Genomic DNA, 18,864 nt, shown 5'->3' with positions numbered 1-18,864 from the left:
CCGCCCTGCCCACGCGGCTCGGTTTGGGTCGTTTTTACATGAGAAAACGCAAAAAAAAAAAAAAAAAAAAAAAAAAAAAGGGGGGGGGGAGAGCCCCCCATTTCGCGACGCTGTCGCGCGGCCCCGGCTCTGCTTTACGGCAGGCGGCGCGCTCGGCGGCCCGCCCTGGCAACGCCTCACAGCGCCCGCGTGGGGCTGCCGTTAGGGCCGGTAAAGCCGTTAGGGCCGGTGGGGACCGGCAAAACCGCCCCTGAGGTGAGAGGGGAGACGGCCCTGAGGGAGGCTGGGTGCGGTGGAGGGGCTGGGGGTGGCTGCTGTCGCCTCATGTCTGTCCCGCGTGGTTTTAGCCGGGGTGGAGGCGGCAGGCAGCACGCGGGGCCGCCGGTGATGGCCTCTGTTCGTGCCCGGATCCGTAATAAATGTCTTCTGCTCCTTCACCAGGTGGTGCCCTGCCGCCGCCGTTCAGGAGGAGGTAGAGGATGGCTTTCCGCGGGAGAGGAGGAAGAGGTGGCGGAGGAGGAGGAGGAGGAAGAGGAGGCGGCTTTAATCGCGGAGGAGGCGGCGGCGACAGAGGGGGCTTTAACCGCGGTGGGCGAGGGGGCTTCGGACGGGGAGGCGGCCGAGGAGGCTTCAACAGAGGTGGATACGACCAGGGGCCTCCAGAAACGGTAGTTTGTAAGTTACACGGAGAGATTTTATTTCCTTAATGTAAAGGGGCTATTCGAGACCTTCAGCTTGTTTGTGGTTTATTGCAGTATTGGGAGAGTTCATGCATCCGTGTGAAGATGACCTCGTTTGTAAGTGTAAAACAGAAGAGAACAGGGTGCCTTACTTCAACGCGCCCGTGTACCTGGATAATAAGGAGCAGATTGGCAAAGTGGATGAAATCTTTGGGCAGCTAACAGATTTTGTATCCTTCAAAAATATGCGTGATGTGGGGTTTGCTTTTTTAAGGCCTGATTGACTGTTCAAGAGGTTTGATGCAGAATTTGGAAACAGTTCATTTTCCTGTCCCTCTCTAAATGGGGAGTAAACACACAGGTTTAAAACCTTCTCACAGTCTGAATGTATTAGCTTACAGATTTGCTTTCTGCATCAGAATTGAATTTCAGAAACTTGTTTTCCTGTTACAGTGTACGAAGAAATAAAAAGGGAGCTAGAGTGCATTTTGCAGCTCCTTGGTTCTCCATTTAATCTTGAGTTTTATTGAGCAGAGTTGGCCAGCAGCAGCTCATGGTCTTTGGAACTACACAAAAATGCCCTTACACACTGAAGAGCCACAGGATAAGTACAGGGTTGCCCGTGGAGTTGCACGGTGTCTACCACATCCCTGTAGGATAAGGATGAGCTTGTGGTTGGGTCGAGCAGCCCCTGCTGCCTCATCTCATCCCCCAGCCAGGCAGTCATACAAGCCAGCACAGCGCTAGCAAAGGCCGTGCAGCATCTCTGCTGTTCCAGATGCACCCTGTGGTCACCCTGGGGCTATAGAGATAGGTACTGGCCAAACAGATTTGTTTCTTTACGATTACATTTTTATATACTCTTTTCACCACTATGTTCTTTTTTTATGCCTCGATACATGGGAAGAAAAACAAATTTACCACAAAATACGGTGTTTGTAACCATGAGAAAAATTAGAAATGGGTGACGTTTAGCTTCTTTTCTAAAACGATAATTTATATATTGTCTGAAATGTTTAAATTCCATTGTGTGATAATCAAAAGTGCTATTCAAATGTTTTGTTTCTGATGTGTTCCTTAATGAAACTCACAGTATTTTTCAGTGAAATTGTCTGAGAACATGAAAGCTTCTTCTTTTAAAAAAATGCAAAAGGTTAGCCAACCTCAATAACACAATTCTTGTGTATGTTATCAGTTAGATATGTCATCAGTTAGATTATACTTTAATAAGAGTTTTTATTGACTTTTAAAGCTATGTGTACTTAGAAAATGTTCATTTATTCATCCTTCTCAATTTTGCACCTTTTATGCTCTTCCCTCCTAAAGAACAAAAAAAGGAAGAAAGATGTAATGAATGAAAGGCATTAAATACAAATATCACCTATATTTTAATAATTTCCTAACATTTTATTATTCTAACAATGGGTTAAGATCAGACTGTGAGCGTTTGTAAAAGAAGAGAGATGTTAAAGTGCCCTTTAACCTCAGTATTCTCAAAGCCTAAAGTAACTCTTTTCCTGCAGTTTTACATTGATCCAGCAAAGCTGCTCCCCCTTCAGAGGTTTTTGCCAAGGCCTCCTGGAGAAAAAGGTGCTCCCCGTGGAGGTGGTAGAGGAGGACGTGGTGGTGGACGTGGAGGAGGAAGAGGCGGAGGCAGAGGTGAGATCCCAAAAATGAAAGCCACAAAACATTTGCTTGTTTGTTTTTGGTAAAGTTACAGTTAAATGGTTGAATCAGCAGTTGTGTTCATTAAAGAGAAACATTATGCATTTTTCTCTTTGATAGCTCAGTGGAGGAGATAGTGACACCTTTCCAAAGGCAGGAGCTTGTTTTTGTACCTAGCTCAGTAATCGCTTCAAAATGCAGGAAAGAGAGTACACTGATACATAACGAAGAGAGAAAGCATGAGCACGAATCAACTTGTGGTAAAAGGCAGTGGATTATACCCACACAAACCAGCAAAAGCTGCATTCGTAATATACTCTAAAAATCTAGTTTGGACAAAATACTTGAAATGCAGTGTTTTGAGAGAAGAGGTGAAGATACGGTAGATCTCATCCTTCTCTGCTTGTTGATCATGATCTGTAGTGTACTACTCGGTTTATGCTGGAATTAAGTATTTTTTCTTACTAGATTTTTTCTCTTTCCTCCCCACCCTGCCCCCTTGTGTGCGGGGAGGCACATATACTTCAAAATTCTTTAATCTATTGATTTCACATATCACAGTTGTGGTTAACTTTTTTTTCATGATGGCCAACAATTACCTTGGAGTTTCATTAGCGTGTTTAGAATTCCAGACACTGGATAATCAACAACACCTAAAATGCTGCAGATCTTCCCTCGAAGAGAAGGTACCAGGATGACACAGTTAACCATTTCTGGTTGGGTTTGGTTTTCTTTTCAGAAGCTGTAAATGAATTGTTACACTTCTTAGGAGTGTGTAAATTCTTTGTTATGTTTAATTTCTTTCCTCTCTTCAGGAGGAAGAGGTGGAGGAAGAGGAGGAGGATTCAGAGGAGGTGGAGGAAGAGGAGGAGGAGGATTCAGAGGAGGAAGAGGTGGTGGAGGAGGCTTTCGGGGTAAGTGTGCAGTTCTTATATTTCCATAATAAGAAAAGCTCCCAATTTATAAACTTTTAAATATTAAACATATTTTTATTTCATATCGGTGTTCATAGTTTTATACAAAAAGGTTGCTGTGCATCACAGTAGCTAGCTTAAACCAAAGCTCAGTATTCTGTGTTTTTTTGATGCTTTGTAAAAACCATGCTAGTTTCTGCATGAAAAAGGACTATAAGTTGAAGAGTTAATAATGAAGAATTATTTCACCAATTCATATAGTTTGTGTATCATTTATTTGCTTTAAAAGCATCGAGGTTGTGAATTAATCAGTCTGTTTTTCTTTCTTAAAATAGGGAGAGGATATTAAGAACAGAACAACGATTATCTTCCTGCTGTCTTACCGTATCATCTACAGAGGTGAAAAGCAAGAAAAAAAATCCTAAAGGATCCTGAAAATTTCTTTTTATAAAGAACTTGAAACTATGAAATGACCATTATTGTTAATGACTATTTTTCAACATGGGAAGAACTGAAGCTTGCTTCGAATATCCCTCAACGTTCTAAACTAAGCCAAGATTCAATGTCATTCTTAAACTGCTTCTGACAAATGACTTAGCCAATGCTTGACTTTGTGTTGGAATCTGGATTAAACAATCATTTGAAATCTTTTTTAGAAAAAGAAACACCCAGCAGGTTCACCACATGCACCTTTGTCAGTATGAACCTGTTACCATGTGTGATTGATCCCTTGTTCTTATCCCCTTTTTACATGGAGTCTTCTGGCTTGCTCTAAAATGGACGTGCCTTTCAAATAACCATAGCGAACTATTTTTTACCAACTTAAAAATGTTATGTTTACAGATTTTTTTATGCGTAATAACATACATGAGAAAAGGAATATGGCAAAGAGTATTTTATGGGTTTTTATGTATGAATCTCAATGAAAGCCGAAGGCATTAAGACCTGTTCTTCTCAGAAGATACTGTTTAATGAACAAAACAAGGTTAATTCCATTCTTAAGTCACCTAACTGTATCTAATTACACCAATACTAAACGTGCTAAGGGTTTTTAACTGTCCTCACCTTCTTAGCCTGTTTCTCTCAAGGTTTTGATGTTCCAGTGCTCTGAGCTCGCAGAAGGCTGAGATTAAATAGCCCATCGCAGGGCTCCTCTGCATGCAGCGCTTTCAGTTAAGCGTTGCTTTAAAAAGCCTTGAGAAAGGCTGCACAAGCCTTCAGTACAGATTCAGTCTTTTCGGATGTATTGTGGGGGTGTCGAAAAGCTAATAACTATCTCTTACAGCATGGAGAAGCACCCTGTGTTTCTCTATCCTTAGCTTTGGAAATTGAATATGAATAGGGAAGTAGAATCTTCCTCCCTGGATTTCATTTGGAGTGGGGAGTGTTGGCAGACCCTCATAGCAAGCATCTTTGAAAAGATGTCTATAGAATAATCTAGGTCAAAAATATTTTGAGCACCATGCACAGTGTGGAAAGGTGTACATTTAGAAATTGATCGTGCTGTTACAGTTCCTAATAATGAGCACAGTTGCAGGAAAATGAGTTCTAGCAGCCTTCAGTGCCAGAACTGGACAGTTACTGGTCCCTTCAACAAACAAGACTCCTAGTTTTGAACCATCTTTGAAACAAAACTTGAAACAAGCTAGGAAGAAAGCTTCAAGGATTCAGTTACGCAGTCTGAACGCATGCTATGTAGGATAACAGATAAAAATGCTTTTCAGTAAAAGCAAAAATACATTGAAACTTCTGCTAGGTCTGCTTTTATAAGAAGAATTGGAGTCTACTATTCAACCACAGCACAATTGGGAAGTAATAACAACAAAATAGTCGGTATCCCTTACTACACACTTAAATTTAATTGGGTCAATTAAATACAGACTTTTTTAAAGGTATTTAGACTGCTGTTACCATGTGTTGTCAGGCCTAAGCAACTTAGGGCTCTGACTTGAGGCATGGTACAATTAGAATTGCCCTTTATCCAGACAAAATCTTGCAGCTATTGGAAGCTCTCTCTGGGATACGACGTTGCAACTCAACAATACTGATCAACGATACTGCCTGCTCTCAGCCGGCTGCTGCTGTCACCTTCCAGTTGCATCAATGCGGCAGCTGGGGAAGTGCCAGTACTGCAGCACAGGGCAAGAGGCATATGCTTTGACTCACAGCAGGTGGAGCAATGAGTCGGGCTCGAGTCTGAAGCCGTATTGCAAAGCAAAAGAAGACTTTCATGTCAGAGGGTAAAGAGCAATGTTAGCCATGGTAGTTCCAGAGAAAGATCTGGCTCTGATTGCAGGGAAGTGGATTATCTGCCTTACACCTGTAGGCTAGGTTGTATGGGACACACATCCAGAGAGAATTCGTAATCTTAAATCTTTGCAGAGGTTTTAGGACATTCAAATGCTGACGGAAGAATATCCTTAGCAATTGGGTGTGAAATGAGCTGCCGGATGAGGAAGCAGTGTCTGGATTCCTGTGTTGATTTCTGCTGTGTATCATACCTGTCTTTTTTACAAGGTGCTGGGTAAGGATGTATTTAGTCTGGCAGGGCCCATCCAGTCCCAAGTCTGCCCTGCCACCTCTGTGCTATGGCACCTGATCCCACCTACCCACCTAACCTGAGCAGTTGCTAATTGTACTAGAAAAAAAAAAAATATTACTGTCGGAAAAAATGTCATTTCTTGTCTGCAACATGATGCTGAAATGAACTAAAATACAGGGTCCATGATTTTATACGCCGCCTTTCCCCCTCTCCTGAGCCTTTTGTTCCAGTCCTGTCTGTGGTTCTGTCACTGTGCTCCTGATCCCAGTGTGCAAAGTGTTTGGGTTTTATATTTGTGCAAGTCATACTGCAGTCTGAAAGTGGGTGCGGGGAGGGGTGGCTTAATGGTGCTGAAGGCTTTCAATGACAGTTTGGTGCTCCTTAGATTTCTCCTCCCCAGCAGCAGCCTTGGGGGCAAATATTTGGGCCACCTGAAGAGCCTCCTGAGCGCCCCTTGCTCTGGCAGCGAGGTAGGAGCTGCAGAATTTCTCTGAAGCTTAGGAGCAGCTTCAGCACGCCCCAAAAGCTTGGCTTCCCCGCCCAGGACCCTCGCAGTAGCGGTGTCCCATACCTGTGTCCTTGCGTCCTCATCAGTGCCTGCACGTGCTGGCTGCTGGCTGGGGCAGCGCATCCGATAACCAAGCCCTGCTCTCCGAACGCGGTTGCAAGTGAACGTGTTGGTCACCGCAGCATTTGACCCAGGCAGAAGGTTTAACTTTCAGCTGACTGGCAGCTGCTGTATCACTGCGATCAGATTGCTTAAGGTATCTTGAACCTGTTGGCTGTGCCGCACTCGACTTCTGGTTTTCTATACGTATAATTTTAACGTGGGATCTAAATTTTTGCTAAACAGAATAACACACAAAGTGTATAGTAAAGCTCCCTAGCTATTGAGACTGAGTGTCTCTAAAAGTCCTATCTGGAGGGATGTTTCTCTCCTTGTCTCTTCTGTAGTTGCTGTGGAAGGATTGTTTGATAGAGCTCACACATTTATGTTACTTTGACAGAAATTTGACAAAGTGCAGAAGATAACTGGGATGTTTTAACCTAGGGCTGCAGCACCGGCTGTTGTAGAACAGAACGATTCCCTCTAGCACTCACAAGAAGCCGTGGACATCTTCCTGAAGCTGTACTTGACAGTCACTTTTACAGTGGTGCAGAGTTACTTTCAGTAGTGCCAAGTATTGTCTTGGCAAGAAAAGGTGTACTGGAAAATGGATGGTTAATGGATCAAGCATGACAAGTAAAAAGGTTTTTGGAGTCCCTTACGTTTTTCAGGGTGTTTTGTTCAGCCAGCTAAAAGTCTTTTGCTTACAGACTCAAACTTTTCTAATCAGCAGTTTAAATCTAGGGACTTTGTGTGGGAAGTAAAAATATAATTTATTACATTGTTTGCCTTCAGTTTTGAACCATTTAAATGTTTATAGAAGTAAGATTAAAGGGAAGCACTGCCTTATACAGCCCTCTAGTGTTGATACACCTAATAAACATGAGATAATTTCTTTTTAATGCAAACAGAAAGTTTCTCTACTCTTATACCTGTGGATTGAAATATGTTTTTGAATACTTAATATGTAACCGAAATATTTGCAACTTGCTAAGCCCTGTAATGAGTCTTGCATTGCCCTGTATCTATACAGGTGTCTACAAATTGAAGAATCGACTCAAATAGAAATTGCATTTTGTTCCTACTGACCTTGGCCAAGTAGAATGGAAAAGCTCTGTCGTTTGAGGTTATTTGTATATTTTAATAGTGAATTCCTCTATATTTTGGCTTTGTTTTATAAACTGTTACTTTTAGGTAATGTCTTTAATTTTGACCTTTTTCCTCTCAGTTCCTGTTACGTTAATATCAGCCAAATTTAAGCAGAGATGGAAACAGGATGGACTGCACATATTAGAAACTCTGATTTTAACCAACAGGTGTGTATAAAATCTGCATGGTCTCATTAACTCCGCTACCCGAGTCCAGAATCCGATCTGAATACGAACAGAGATGCTTTGCTTTTTGAGGCAGTCAGCATGGCAAGCTCCAAGTTCTGTGGAAGTTCTGAGCTTAGAGATGCTTTTGTAAACCTTGCCAAAGTTTCAGGGGAGGAGAGTGAAGGTATAAAATTTTCATTATGCTTTTATCTTTCATGGCAGGACAATGGGGCGCTAGGGAAGTAGCTTTGTTGCTGAACAGGTCATTTCCCCTTTCGATCCGCTCCCACCCTGATCCTGCCTAGTTCGTTTCTGGCAGGAAAAATAGTGTATTGATACGATTACCCTGGGAAATAAGAGTGCATGAAGGTAGTTCTGTGCCATTAACGCCTTCGCTGGTAGAACTGTGACTTGTGATCTTCTGTAGCAATGACAACAAATTGTCACGACTGCCTAAGTTTTAGATCAACATTTACTTACCTTTGGATTGAAGTAGCCGAAAGACAGAGGATGTCTGCTTTGGAAAGCTGAGGAGAGGGAGGGAAAGCTTTAGGGGTGTTTCACAGGTTAGAGATGAGTAGCACTGGTTGGTTGTCCTTGTGACTTTTATCCCCGCTATAGGAACAGAACTGCAAAGAGGGGAGCTGGAGGTAAACAGCTTTGATTGCTGAGACTGATGCTGCATCTAAGCTCTGGGCAAGGGTTTGTTGCAGCTAATATTTACACAGGGTTTTGCACAAGGCCTTGAGCATCTCGCTGGTGTGCTGGTACCTCATCACCGAAGAGAAGAAAACAATCTCCCACTGCTCAACCTTTTGGAAAATGTCTAATTATTTTCTGCTTCGGAAAACTTGCCCAAGCCTACCTGTGTGTGTCTGGGAGAGGAAGTGTCTTCAGGGTTGCAAGGCACGTTTAACACCTGTTCTCTGCAGACCTGGCTGCTTGAAAAATATAAAAATTGAATTTTCTGAAAGTCACGTTTTGCTTTAGGAAATACGGGGCTGTTCTTGTGGGTGTTGTCAGTCTGAGTGTTTAAATCAAACCAAGAGTCCTGAAGAGGAGAAAGTCTGTCTTTATGTATTTGAAGGGATGGACTTCAGAATAAACACACCATGCTTTTTAAAGAAATCACCATTTGTGCTTTTCTGCTGTGTGCTCTCTGGTGACTGGAAGTATTTCCGAGCCAGGCTGATGACCAACTGACCCAAGTCAATTTTTACTGAGGTTTCTGAAGCATTGCACAAGAGGTTTGAAGCAAAAAGTCTGGGGGCATGTGACACTTAATCTCTTTAGCAGTAAGAATAAAGTTTAAGTATCCTGTTGGAAATGTACGCAGTTCTGTGCTGTTCTTTGTTTTAATTAACGAGCTTTTCTCCTGCATAGATTGGGAGCGTAAACTTCTTTGCACTTTAGTCCAATTAAATCATTCTTGGAGGCTGTCAGTGGTGGGGCAGCTCTCCCCCGCCTCTTTTTTTTAATTGTTCAGTGAGTCTGTTGGATAAGGAAAGGATTTGCCTGACAGGGCTTTGTAGCGTTTCCTCGTTTCCTCATCTTGATGAGACAGACGACAAGTCTCTTTTGTCCAAAATGCATTGGAATGATTCATCCGGTTCCTCACAAAGTGACAATGAAGCTCATTCAGCCTTTACACAGACTGAGCACAACATAGTTGCAGCTTACTTAATAACAGCAGGTATGGGCACTGGCAAATAACTTTATTTTTTTTAAAATAGAACTAGATTTGAATGCTCATTCTGTGTAGTAGCAGCGATGGTATGTCATTTTTGTGTTACACACCTCTGATAGCTTTTATCCATAGTTTTCTGACAATAATCGGGCTGAACAAAGCGTGCAGAAACATAAGTTTTCTGGTCGGTGTTTGAAGGCAGTGTTGTGTGTTGAAAAATACATTTTGTTGATATGTAATTATAGAAGAGTGAGAATTAACTTCTGCCAGCTTGCAAAAGAGATAAAAATAGGACATAGCTGTCACATCTTGCATTTTTCTGTGATGTGCTTGAAGCTATCTTGAGATTTCTCTTGGGCCACATGTTCACGGTCATATACGTGTAGTCTGAGCATGTGAGGGGTGTCTCTTGGGGGGATGTAAGGGGAAGGGTTGGAATGTGACTGGGAGGGAGGGAGCTGGTCATTAATCAGGGAAGAGCAGACTCCACCTGCAGCTGTATTTTTCATTGATGACACGTTGGAAAAAGCACACTGGAAGGCTTGACATTTTGTGTTGTCTATGACTGCAACGGCCTCTGGCTAAACTTGAATGATTATGGATTTTTTTTGGAAACATTCTTATTGTTATAGCTGCAAGTGTTTCAGTGATGTTTTTTTTGAACCCTTGACTGCTGTAGCAAAGAAATATCATCCTGACCAAATGCTGAAACCTACAGTGTTTTTGAAAACAGGCCTTCTGTATTTTTATAATGTAAAATTAAATTTATAAATACTTTAATTATAGACTGTATTGCATCGTACATTTTCTACATTTTAATTGCCTTTTGAATTCCTTTAAAATATTAATGTACTTGGGGTTTATATGAAATAATGTTGATGATGGTCACATTTTATTTAGCATATCTGCTTGAAGTGGGAAGTATCAAATCCCTGGTCTCATAAAGGAAATTTTTGAATGCAAAGGCAGTAGGTATTTTCAGGTTTTTACAGAAATTGGTAGAGTAGTTACACAGCTCACTAGACCTGTTGAGAAGCTGTGGAGATGGACGGTGGTGAAGTATTGGAAGACTCGACACACTCTGCAGTGCTACCATACTATTTGCAGGTAACTGGCTCTGTTAGCTGCTGCAGATACATAGGATACTTGGTTATATTTTAATTACGATGGATTACACTGTATGTAACGAGGTGGTCTTTTCAGATAGATTGACCATCTGGTGTTAACGATAAAAGCTATTGCACTGTTAGCAGTGGGGTTAGCAGTTATGGAAATTAAATGTCTTTAAAAAGTAAACAAACCAAAAAAAAGCCACCTTGGGCTTATTTCATATTATAATTGGGGAATCTAATAAGTCTTTTGGCTGTGACTTGACCTTTGCTTTCTTTGTGAGGAATGTTTTTGACAGTAAGGTCTATAGCATCTTTGAAAGTCTGATTGTTTGCTTTTCAAATGCCTTACCACGGCAAATCTCACATCTGGAAAATGTGTTAATAAGGAGGTGTCCAAGAAAAAAGAATGAAGGATAGGTACAGTGTTGCTTTTTAAAAGGCTTGAACACTTATTTCTTTAATAAATAATTGCTTTGTTTTCTGGGAAAGAAGTCATTGCTAGGTACTACAGTCTGCAGTGGTCAGCATACTAATTTTAGTGACGACAGCAGGCATCAGGGAGAAGCCGTATGGTTATCCTCCACCTTGTAATGGTGAAGTGCTCTGGTATAACTTCTAAATGCTAACTGGAAAAGTAAATTCCATGATATACGTGGACCTAACCTACTTTATTTTGATGCTACTACCCACGTGTCCTGCTGTGCTGTTGGGGCTTGTATTTGCATGCAGTCTACCTTTAGTTTTCGTTGCTTCACTGGGAAGAGGAACAATAAGAAAATTTTCTGTTCCTGATCAAGTCATATATGAGGTTTTTATCTGCATATTGAAAAAATCACAAGATTTAATGGGAAAAATGTGGCAATAGTTGTCTAGCCCTAAGATATTTCACAGGCCAAATGGCAGCATCTGCATGCTGCTTCTGAACCCAATGAGTTTGTCCTGGCTGACAATATCAGGTTACTAAAAGTCTTGGGCTCGCTCTGCGCTCTCTGCCCTCTAAGAAATGAGCTCTCATTAACTGCTGCCTGGAGAAACTTGGTTCTTCTATTTGACTTCTTTCTCAGAGGGGAAAAAAGCCAGCTGTTGCATATACGTGTGTTTTCTTGCTTTGTTTGAGATTGAATCTTTTTTCTAGATTGTTTTCCTTGTCTTTTTCTTCTGAAGATTATGCTCTGAAGCACTAAATCTGTCTAGCAGGATCCTTCCTTCACCTCAAGTCTGTGAGTTTACAGTTCTGTTGTATCCCTGATTTCATTCTTGGGAGCTGTAAAATCTGTTAAAGCATGTCTTGTAAGAAGCCTGTACTGTTTTGTAAACTTGTGAGTCGTGTTCATCCTATCTCCCAGGAGACAACGCTACCTGTCAGCAGAGAGCTGGCAGAGCTGGCATTGGAGGTGCTGCTTGATTCACATCTGGTCCCTAGCTTCCTGCTTTTGTTCATTTTAGGGGCTGATGGCATCACAGTGTTCCTGAAATGTGTGAAATACAGTAGGTGGTGGCGTCTGTGTGGCTATGCACCTCCAGCATCATCTGTAACGTTAGTTTTATGTAGGCAGGGGACTTCTACCTGAGAAAAGACATGCTTGTTGTTTTTTTTAAAAAAAAAGAATGGAAAAGAGAAATAGCTGCGAATTAGTTATAATTTTTCCACTTTTAATTTTAAAATCAAATCAACTGAATCTCTTAAATGAGCTTCTTTTAAGAATGAGCTTCTTTTAAGGGTGGGCAACAACTGAAAGAAGATGGGTGTGCTCTTCAGAGTTGGAGAGGAGGTGAGGGTGTGAAACTCTTACCCTGTGCCTGTCACGGGACCTGTGAGAGCAGTGCAGACCTTATTTCGCTCCTGAGGGCAAAGGTTGGGTTTCACTCTGCCGGGTAGCCTGCTGTTTTGATTTCATCAAGCCTGATTGTGTGTACTTCTCTATGTCTGCTAGGCTGTACAGCTGTGGGAATAAGGATGAAAAGTTAAAATCCTGTGTAGAGCCAGATGCTGTGATTTTGTTTCCTTGCACTACATCCAGGGTGACAGCTATTCACTCAAGCTCCTTTCAGAATTACCCCTCCAGTTCTGTAAAGCTGAAAAGTACAGCGTTTTGCTTCAGGGGTGAAATGTTTTAACAAAAATAAATAAATAAATAAATAAATCTGAGGGGCATTTCCATGGATACTGTGTTGTTTGACTTTTACCAACGTAACATTCTTCTCTGCACTTGTAATGTAAGGTGCTCAAGTTATACAAGTGTCTGTAAGTTTAGTATTTGGTTCAGTGATATTGTGACTGCTGTATGAGACAAGGAAATCTATGAGCAACTTACAAATTCCTGTTACTGTTTACTTTTTTTTTTTTTTTTTAATGGCCATGTTTTCTTGAACATTCTGGAATTCTGCTTTTCTGAGAATAAGGTTTATGAGTCTTTGTTGAGGTGCAAAATGGTATTTGTAACCTTATTGGCTCTTGTTATTAATGATGGGCTGGTACAAGTCTACAGGATAGTTGTTTGCTCTGAATGTTTCTGAGTCTAAAGAGAATGAAATCAGAACAAAAAAAAAACACCCCATTTTGTGGGATTGCCATGTAAACTTATTTCAAGGGCCAAACAGTAGGATTTGGCTAGAATAGGGAGGAACAGATGGAGAAAAGAAGAATGTGGGGTTCTTAATATAAGTCACTAGGATTAGAAAAAGCTTGGAGGAGGGTGTAGATGCTAGCTTTAGTACTGTATTTCTTTATTACTATTCTTAGGCAACGCAAGAAATTGCCAGTAGACAAATAGTCTTCGGGCACAGTCCAACTGTGCTCAGTGCCACCTGTGTTGCACCTTTCCAAAGAATTTAGTTGTAAAAGCACTTACATTGGGGTACGGGGAATGCTTATTTTTAACTTTCTGGGGCACATGGAGCTTGGGTTCTGGAGCCCTAGTTCTGCAAAGAAAGCAGAGGCCAAATGTGTGCCAGAAAGGAAAGAAACAAGGTAATAAGACCAAGCCCTGCCATAAAGGTTTGCAATTACAGGGAATTGTGAGGCAGGAGGGTTTACAGCTGGGCTTGTGCCATGGTTGTGATGCAGCCCTAGAGCTTGGAGCTGGTCGGGTGAAGAAAACAGCTCTGATGCAGGCCCAGCTAGGCCGCTGCGGCAGGCCGCAAGGATCATCCACGTTGCTTGATGAGGCTTAAAAAATGTGTGGCTTGCAAGTTACCTAATAAGAAAAGCTTTTCTCTCTTTCAGGTATCTTTCTGCTTTGCAAAACTGTGCCTGACTGAATATAAAACTTGTTGAGTACATAAATATTGCAATAGGCTGCGTCTTCTTTTGTAAGTGCATTGCTGGCTTGTCTTCATCTTTTGTAAAGTTTCTCTTTCTGTTTCTACAGGAGTGATAAGCATTTTCAGTAACATTGTTGTGCTAGGGATCTTTGTTAAGTACAAAGAACTTCGGACAGCAACCAATGCAATTATTATCAACTTGGCTTTTACTGACATTGGCGTCAGTGGCATTGGCTACCCCATGTCAGCTGCCTCAGACCTTCATGGAAGCTGGAAATTTGGACATACTGGATGCCAGGTATTGTAATTCAGGCAGGGAGAAAGTTTTGAGCACTTTAACACAAACTGAGATATGAATAATAGCTCTACTTGACAGTAGTTCCTTTAAGAGGTGGAGATGCAAAATTTGACTCTCAACCTGCAGCTAATGTTATGTGAAATGAACAATTTCTGCATATTGGATCCGATTTTAATTCCATTCCAAAATTATAATTTCAAGCCTGAAAACTTTGACGCATAACCTTACATTTATCATCCAGAGATATTTTAAAATAGCTTTAAAAAAATCTTAGGACATGAAGTCCTGAAATGAAGAAGGTTGTAGTTTGACTCATTTGACTGAGTTGGTTGTTAAAAGACTTTGGATATGGCTGCTGTTTTGGTGGTGAGCATGACAGACCTTAATGGGTTTTGCTTAACAAACATATCTTCATCAGGATGGGACTAAGGATTTCCCAGGTGTAGGCCTGCAAGGCTATTAAAGGGCTCCATTAAAGATCTGGCTTAGCTTTAATAGCTATCTATTTTTTAAAAGTTCAGACTAACTGACAAATTGTGCTTCTCTAGCAGAGAGTGCCATTTGCTCACCGTGTGTTGTGATTTAAGTCTACTTTTAAACAGGCTGTTGGGCTTAAGTGCTCAGAAAAATGAGTAGTAATATGAAGGTATGTGCTGAAAATGTTATTTGAAAAAAATATTAAGAGCACTATATATTTTTGGCCTGCATATAATAGGTATTTATAGCAATCTGACATCACCTGCCTGGGTATCCAATAATTTCAAGCTCAAAATTCTTTAACATTCTTTAACAAGAAGCCTTACTTTTAATATCCTTGGATCAAGACTCACAGTGGGTTGAAGTTGATGTGAAATCTCATTCCCAAAGCTTTGGGAGTTCTTGAGGTCATATGAAGCACAACCCATGTCAACGTAAACCAGATGAAACCTTCTTTAGGAATTTTGATGAGCAAATAGGAAGGTTGCTTATGAAACATTTAGTTTTAAATGAGCTACCTCTACGTTGCCTGCATTGAATTAGTTCATTCTGTACTCTTGTTTACAGAAGAGAACGCTGTCTGAATATAATGTATCATAGTGCTTTAGATTCAGTTCACAAATTTATGTTTGTACCTTTGAAAGATTTCTCAGAAAGGATATGTTGCTTATTTATTTTTTAAATTTCAGATCTATGCTGCCTTAAATATCTTTTTTGGGATGGCGAGTATTGGTTTGCTCACTGTTGTTGCAGTTGACCGTTACCTGACAATCTGCAGGCCTGATATAGGTACTGTATTTTTAGTCAAAAATCACTCACTCGCAGGCTTCTATGAACTAAGACTCAAACTGTATCGTTTTATTGTGCGTGGCAACAGTTTGTGATTGTATGTGTTCCTTTGCAGGAAGAAGAATGACTACCCGTACCTATGCTACCCTGATCCTTGCTGCTTGGATAAATGCCGTCTTTTGGGCTTCCATGCCCACTGTAGGCTGGGCTGGCTATGCTCCAGATCCAACTGGAGCAACATGCACAGTCAATTGGAGGAAAAATGATGCGTAAGGTTCCTTCTCACCCTTTCTTTTAAATTCCTTCTTATTGAGGGTTCAGACTGTTTAATTTACTACTGTATTAAACAAACAAACAAAATCACACACAAAATAAACCTTCTTGCTGAAGTATGAAGCCTAATTTATAAAAGTCATTTAAAAGCAATGGAAATAACATAGAACAACTCCAGAAAATAAGTTAAAATAAAAAAATGAGCCATGCTTGAAAACTGCAAGACTTGTAGCTGCTAAAAAAAAAAAAAAAAAAAAAAAAAAAAAAAAATTCTTAATTCTGTAAAAGCTTATTTTGAACTTCATAAAGAAATCAAAATATTATATTCTTCAGTAACCTTTCACGGATGGATATTTGCAAGTTACTGTGTTTTGTTTTTCTGTCTTATCAGGTCCTTTGTTTCCTACACAATGAGTGTAATTGCTGTTAATTTTGTTGTACCCTTAACAGTCATGTTTTACTGTTATTACAATGTTTCCCGGAAAATGAAAAAATACACCAGTACTAACTGCCTGGAGAGCATCAACACGGATTGGTCTGACCAAGTAGATGTAACAAAGGTATGGTAAAAGAGGGCATGTTTCATTTTAAGCATGTTTTTTTTTTTTGCCCCAGAGTTCTGAGGGCGAAGGAACACTGCAGCCTCTTAAGCATTTCTGTTTCCTACATTCTCTCTTTTCCTTCTTTCTTACCAAATATTAACTGAAATTTAGCCTTGGTGAAAACTCCTGGTTTGACTTACAACACTAGATTCCTTACTCTTGGTGTAATACTCTTCCTGGACAAAAATAGCTACTTCGAAGGCTGGGAGCCATGTGAATTTGCCCTGCTGCTGTCCTCTGTCACTGCAGAAAATTGTACCTCAGAGATGTCCTAGGAGGATTCTCTAAGATAGTTTTACTCTTTTTGACTGCGCAGTCTTTAGGCGCTTTGCCAGGTTCACAGGTGTAACTGGTCAGAAATGGATTGGTCAACTCTGATTTACACTTACAGCCTGCAAATGAAAGCACATTTCTAAGCTCCCAAGCTGTGCAATTCCCCTTGTTCTTTTCAGTCTGTTGAGCTTATCTCTTTCTTAGGTAAAGAGTAGCAAATGTGAATTATGGCATAGAATGATACATCCTGCCTGGAAAGTTAACATTCTTTTAACATTTAAGAGTCCTTGAGAAATCTTTAAGTGCACTGGCTCCTTTGGTTTTGTGTAAATATATACGGTTTATGGTTGGAGTCAAGAAAAAAAAGCATAAAAAAAAAAAAGCCAGAAATTAGGAGTAGACTGAAAAGAATGTCCTTAATGTTAAAAACTTAACATTCCTTGGAAAATGTTCTCATTAATAAATTATGGAAAAATAAATTGACAAGTAGTACTTATGAACATCTCACATTTCTGAAGAAGTTTCAAAATGCTTTAAACTGAGGATTCAGTTATAAGTTTACACTGACATTTGTGAAGAAGATGCATTTTTCATGCTTTACCATTGACCATGAGTTACATTTAAAAAAAATAAAATAAAATAAAAAGACTGAAGCTTTGGAGTTCAGCATTATCCTTTGGAGCTGGATTGCTTATTTTTTCACAATTTGGCATCTTTTAAGCTTTCTGTGCACCAAACTCTTCTAAATGAAAGTGTTCTTTCATGTGAGAGTCGCTATTCTTTTGTAATTATCTGTAGATATTGTGTTTGTGTTTAAACAGGAATCTTCTGTGGAGAGAGTCACAGCTTACTTGTTGGTGATACTCTAGAACAGCTTGCACAAAATAGTTGTTTATTTCTTGTTTCTCATTTTCTCCCTCACTGATGGACAGAATATGGGTGTAGGTAAACAAAGCTAGGGCATCCTGTGCATACAAGGAGCCCTGCTGCTTTGTTTGGTTTCCTGGTGATTTGTTTTGTCATCTTGATTAATTTGTGATTTCCATTCCAGTTTCTGTTACTGATTTATGTCCCTGACAAAAGCCAGAGAATCAAGTGTTCCAGCTGATTCCACTCTTGTCCACTTGTGCTCTCCAGAATGAGCAAAATGTTGTATTCTGACCTCTTTTTCTTGATGTGTATCTCAGGTCTGTTTTGAAGGGGAATCTATCATTCTGGCAGAGCCTTTTATCTTCAGGAAACAGTTTGTGATGTTCTCTCTAGCAAGGTTAGAAAGTAAATTTTAGGTTACCTACACCTGAACAGAAAACAGAGGAAGTAGCTGGAAAGTGGTTAAACGAGGGTAATTTATGCAAAAGTTGGTATCTTCGATGACTTAGGTAATCTTGATTACCTGATCATTTTTAAATGTGGCATTTTATTTTCATAGATACCTACCCACTGGTGGATATTGGGGCACACCTTTTTCCAGATATATATGAGAATGAAAGCAAGGGTGCAGTTACTGTAACATGCATTTTGGAGTAGAGGATTTGCTGGTATCATGCAGTGCATTGCCACCTCTGAAGTGACAGCCATAATTCATGTGTGAAGTCTTCTGTGTCCCTTTAATTTTTGTGATGGATGAATTTACATAATCATTAATGCTAACAATGAAGAAAAATTGTATGGAACAAAACAACAGTGTGGCAAAATACAGCATAATGTGCACTTAAATCCCCAAAGTGAGATTTGATTATATGTCAAAATTTGTCAGATGTGCTTATTTACGTGTCATTATTTGGTTCTGGATAGCTGCATTTTCACACAGGTGCATATGCTTTTGTAGTTAGGTTGTAAGGCCGTAATATTCAGGTTATGTGTATATTCCTCTTGTTTTACAGATGTCTGTTGTGATGATTGTAATGTTTTTGGTGGCATGGTCTCCCTATTCCATTGTGTGTTTATGGTCTTCTTTTGGAGACCCAAAGAAAATTTCTCCTGCAATGGCCATCATAGCTCCTCTATTTGCAAAATCTTCCACGTTCTACAATCCATGCATTTATGTCATTGCAAACAAAAAGTAAGTGATCCTAAGTTAATAATGGTCTATTTCATGATTTTAGCATACCATGTAGCCATAGAAAGATCATCTGTAAAATACAACAGATTGGTGAAGAGGTGAAAGAGTAAGCTGCTGTTGATTTACCAAATATGACCTTTTGTACGGGAAAGTCTAAAAAGAAATTGTTTGGATCAGCATCAGAAGATAATAATTGATACAGATTTTTGAGAACGCATCATTGAAGATTTTGTACAGTCATTTTGACCACAACTCCTTGTGGTTTCTCAGAGGGACTCACTGTGGAAGTTGGGTTCATCAGCA

General features: G+C 40.2%; 2 protein-coding genes across 2 annotated transcripts in view; both read left to right on the top strand.

Annotated features, from left to right (window-relative positions):
- Positions 1 to 119: 119 nt before the first annotated feature.
- On the top strand, positions 120 to 4,249 carry GAR1 (GAR1 ribonucleoprotein). Its single transcript, XM_027456416.3, has 7 exons — positions 120 to 255; positions 442 to 675; positions 756 to 910; positions 1,774 to 1,833; positions 2,204 to 2,339; positions 3,161 to 3,259; positions 3,595 to 4,249. Exons 2-7 carry the CDS (start codon positions 480 to 482, stop codon positions 3,606 to 3,608), a joined length of 660 nt encoding a protein of 219 aa, XP_027312217.1. The 5' UTR covers positions 120 to 255; positions 442 to 479; the 3' UTR covers positions 3,609 to 4,249.
- A 139-nt stretch (positions 4,250 to 4,388) lies between these two features.
- Positions 4,389 to 18,864, top strand: part of RRH (retinal pigment epithelium-derived rhodopsin homolog) — a 16,864-nt gene continuing 2,388 nt past the window's right edge. The window contains exons 1-6 of the mRNA XM_005019843.6: positions 4,389 to 9,417; positions 13,895 to 14,085; positions 15,252 to 15,351; positions 15,467 to 15,620; positions 16,016 to 16,184; positions 18,383 to 18,561. Of these exons, the coding sequence (XP_005019900.1) occupies positions 9,312 to 9,417; positions 13,895 to 14,085; positions 15,252 to 15,351; positions 15,467 to 15,620; positions 16,016 to 16,184; positions 18,383 to 18,561 (899 nt within the window). The 5' untranslated portion in view covers positions 4,389 to 9,311. The remainder of the gene's footprint in view (positions 9,418 to 13,894; positions 14,086 to 15,251; positions 15,352 to 15,466; positions 15,621 to 16,015; positions 16,185 to 18,382; positions 18,562 to 18,864) is intronic.

Source organism: Anas platyrhynchos, chromosome 4 (assembly GCF_047663525.1).
Source record: "Anas platyrhynchos isolate ZD024472 breed Pekin duck chromosome 4, IASCAAS_PekinDuck_T2T, whole genome shotgun sequence".
Taxonomy (NCBI): Eukaryota; Metazoa; Chordata; class Aves; order Anseriformes; family Anatidae; genus Anas; species Anas platyrhynchos.
Note: the sequence above shows the minus strand (reverse complement) of the source record. Positions and strands in the feature narration are given on the sequence as shown.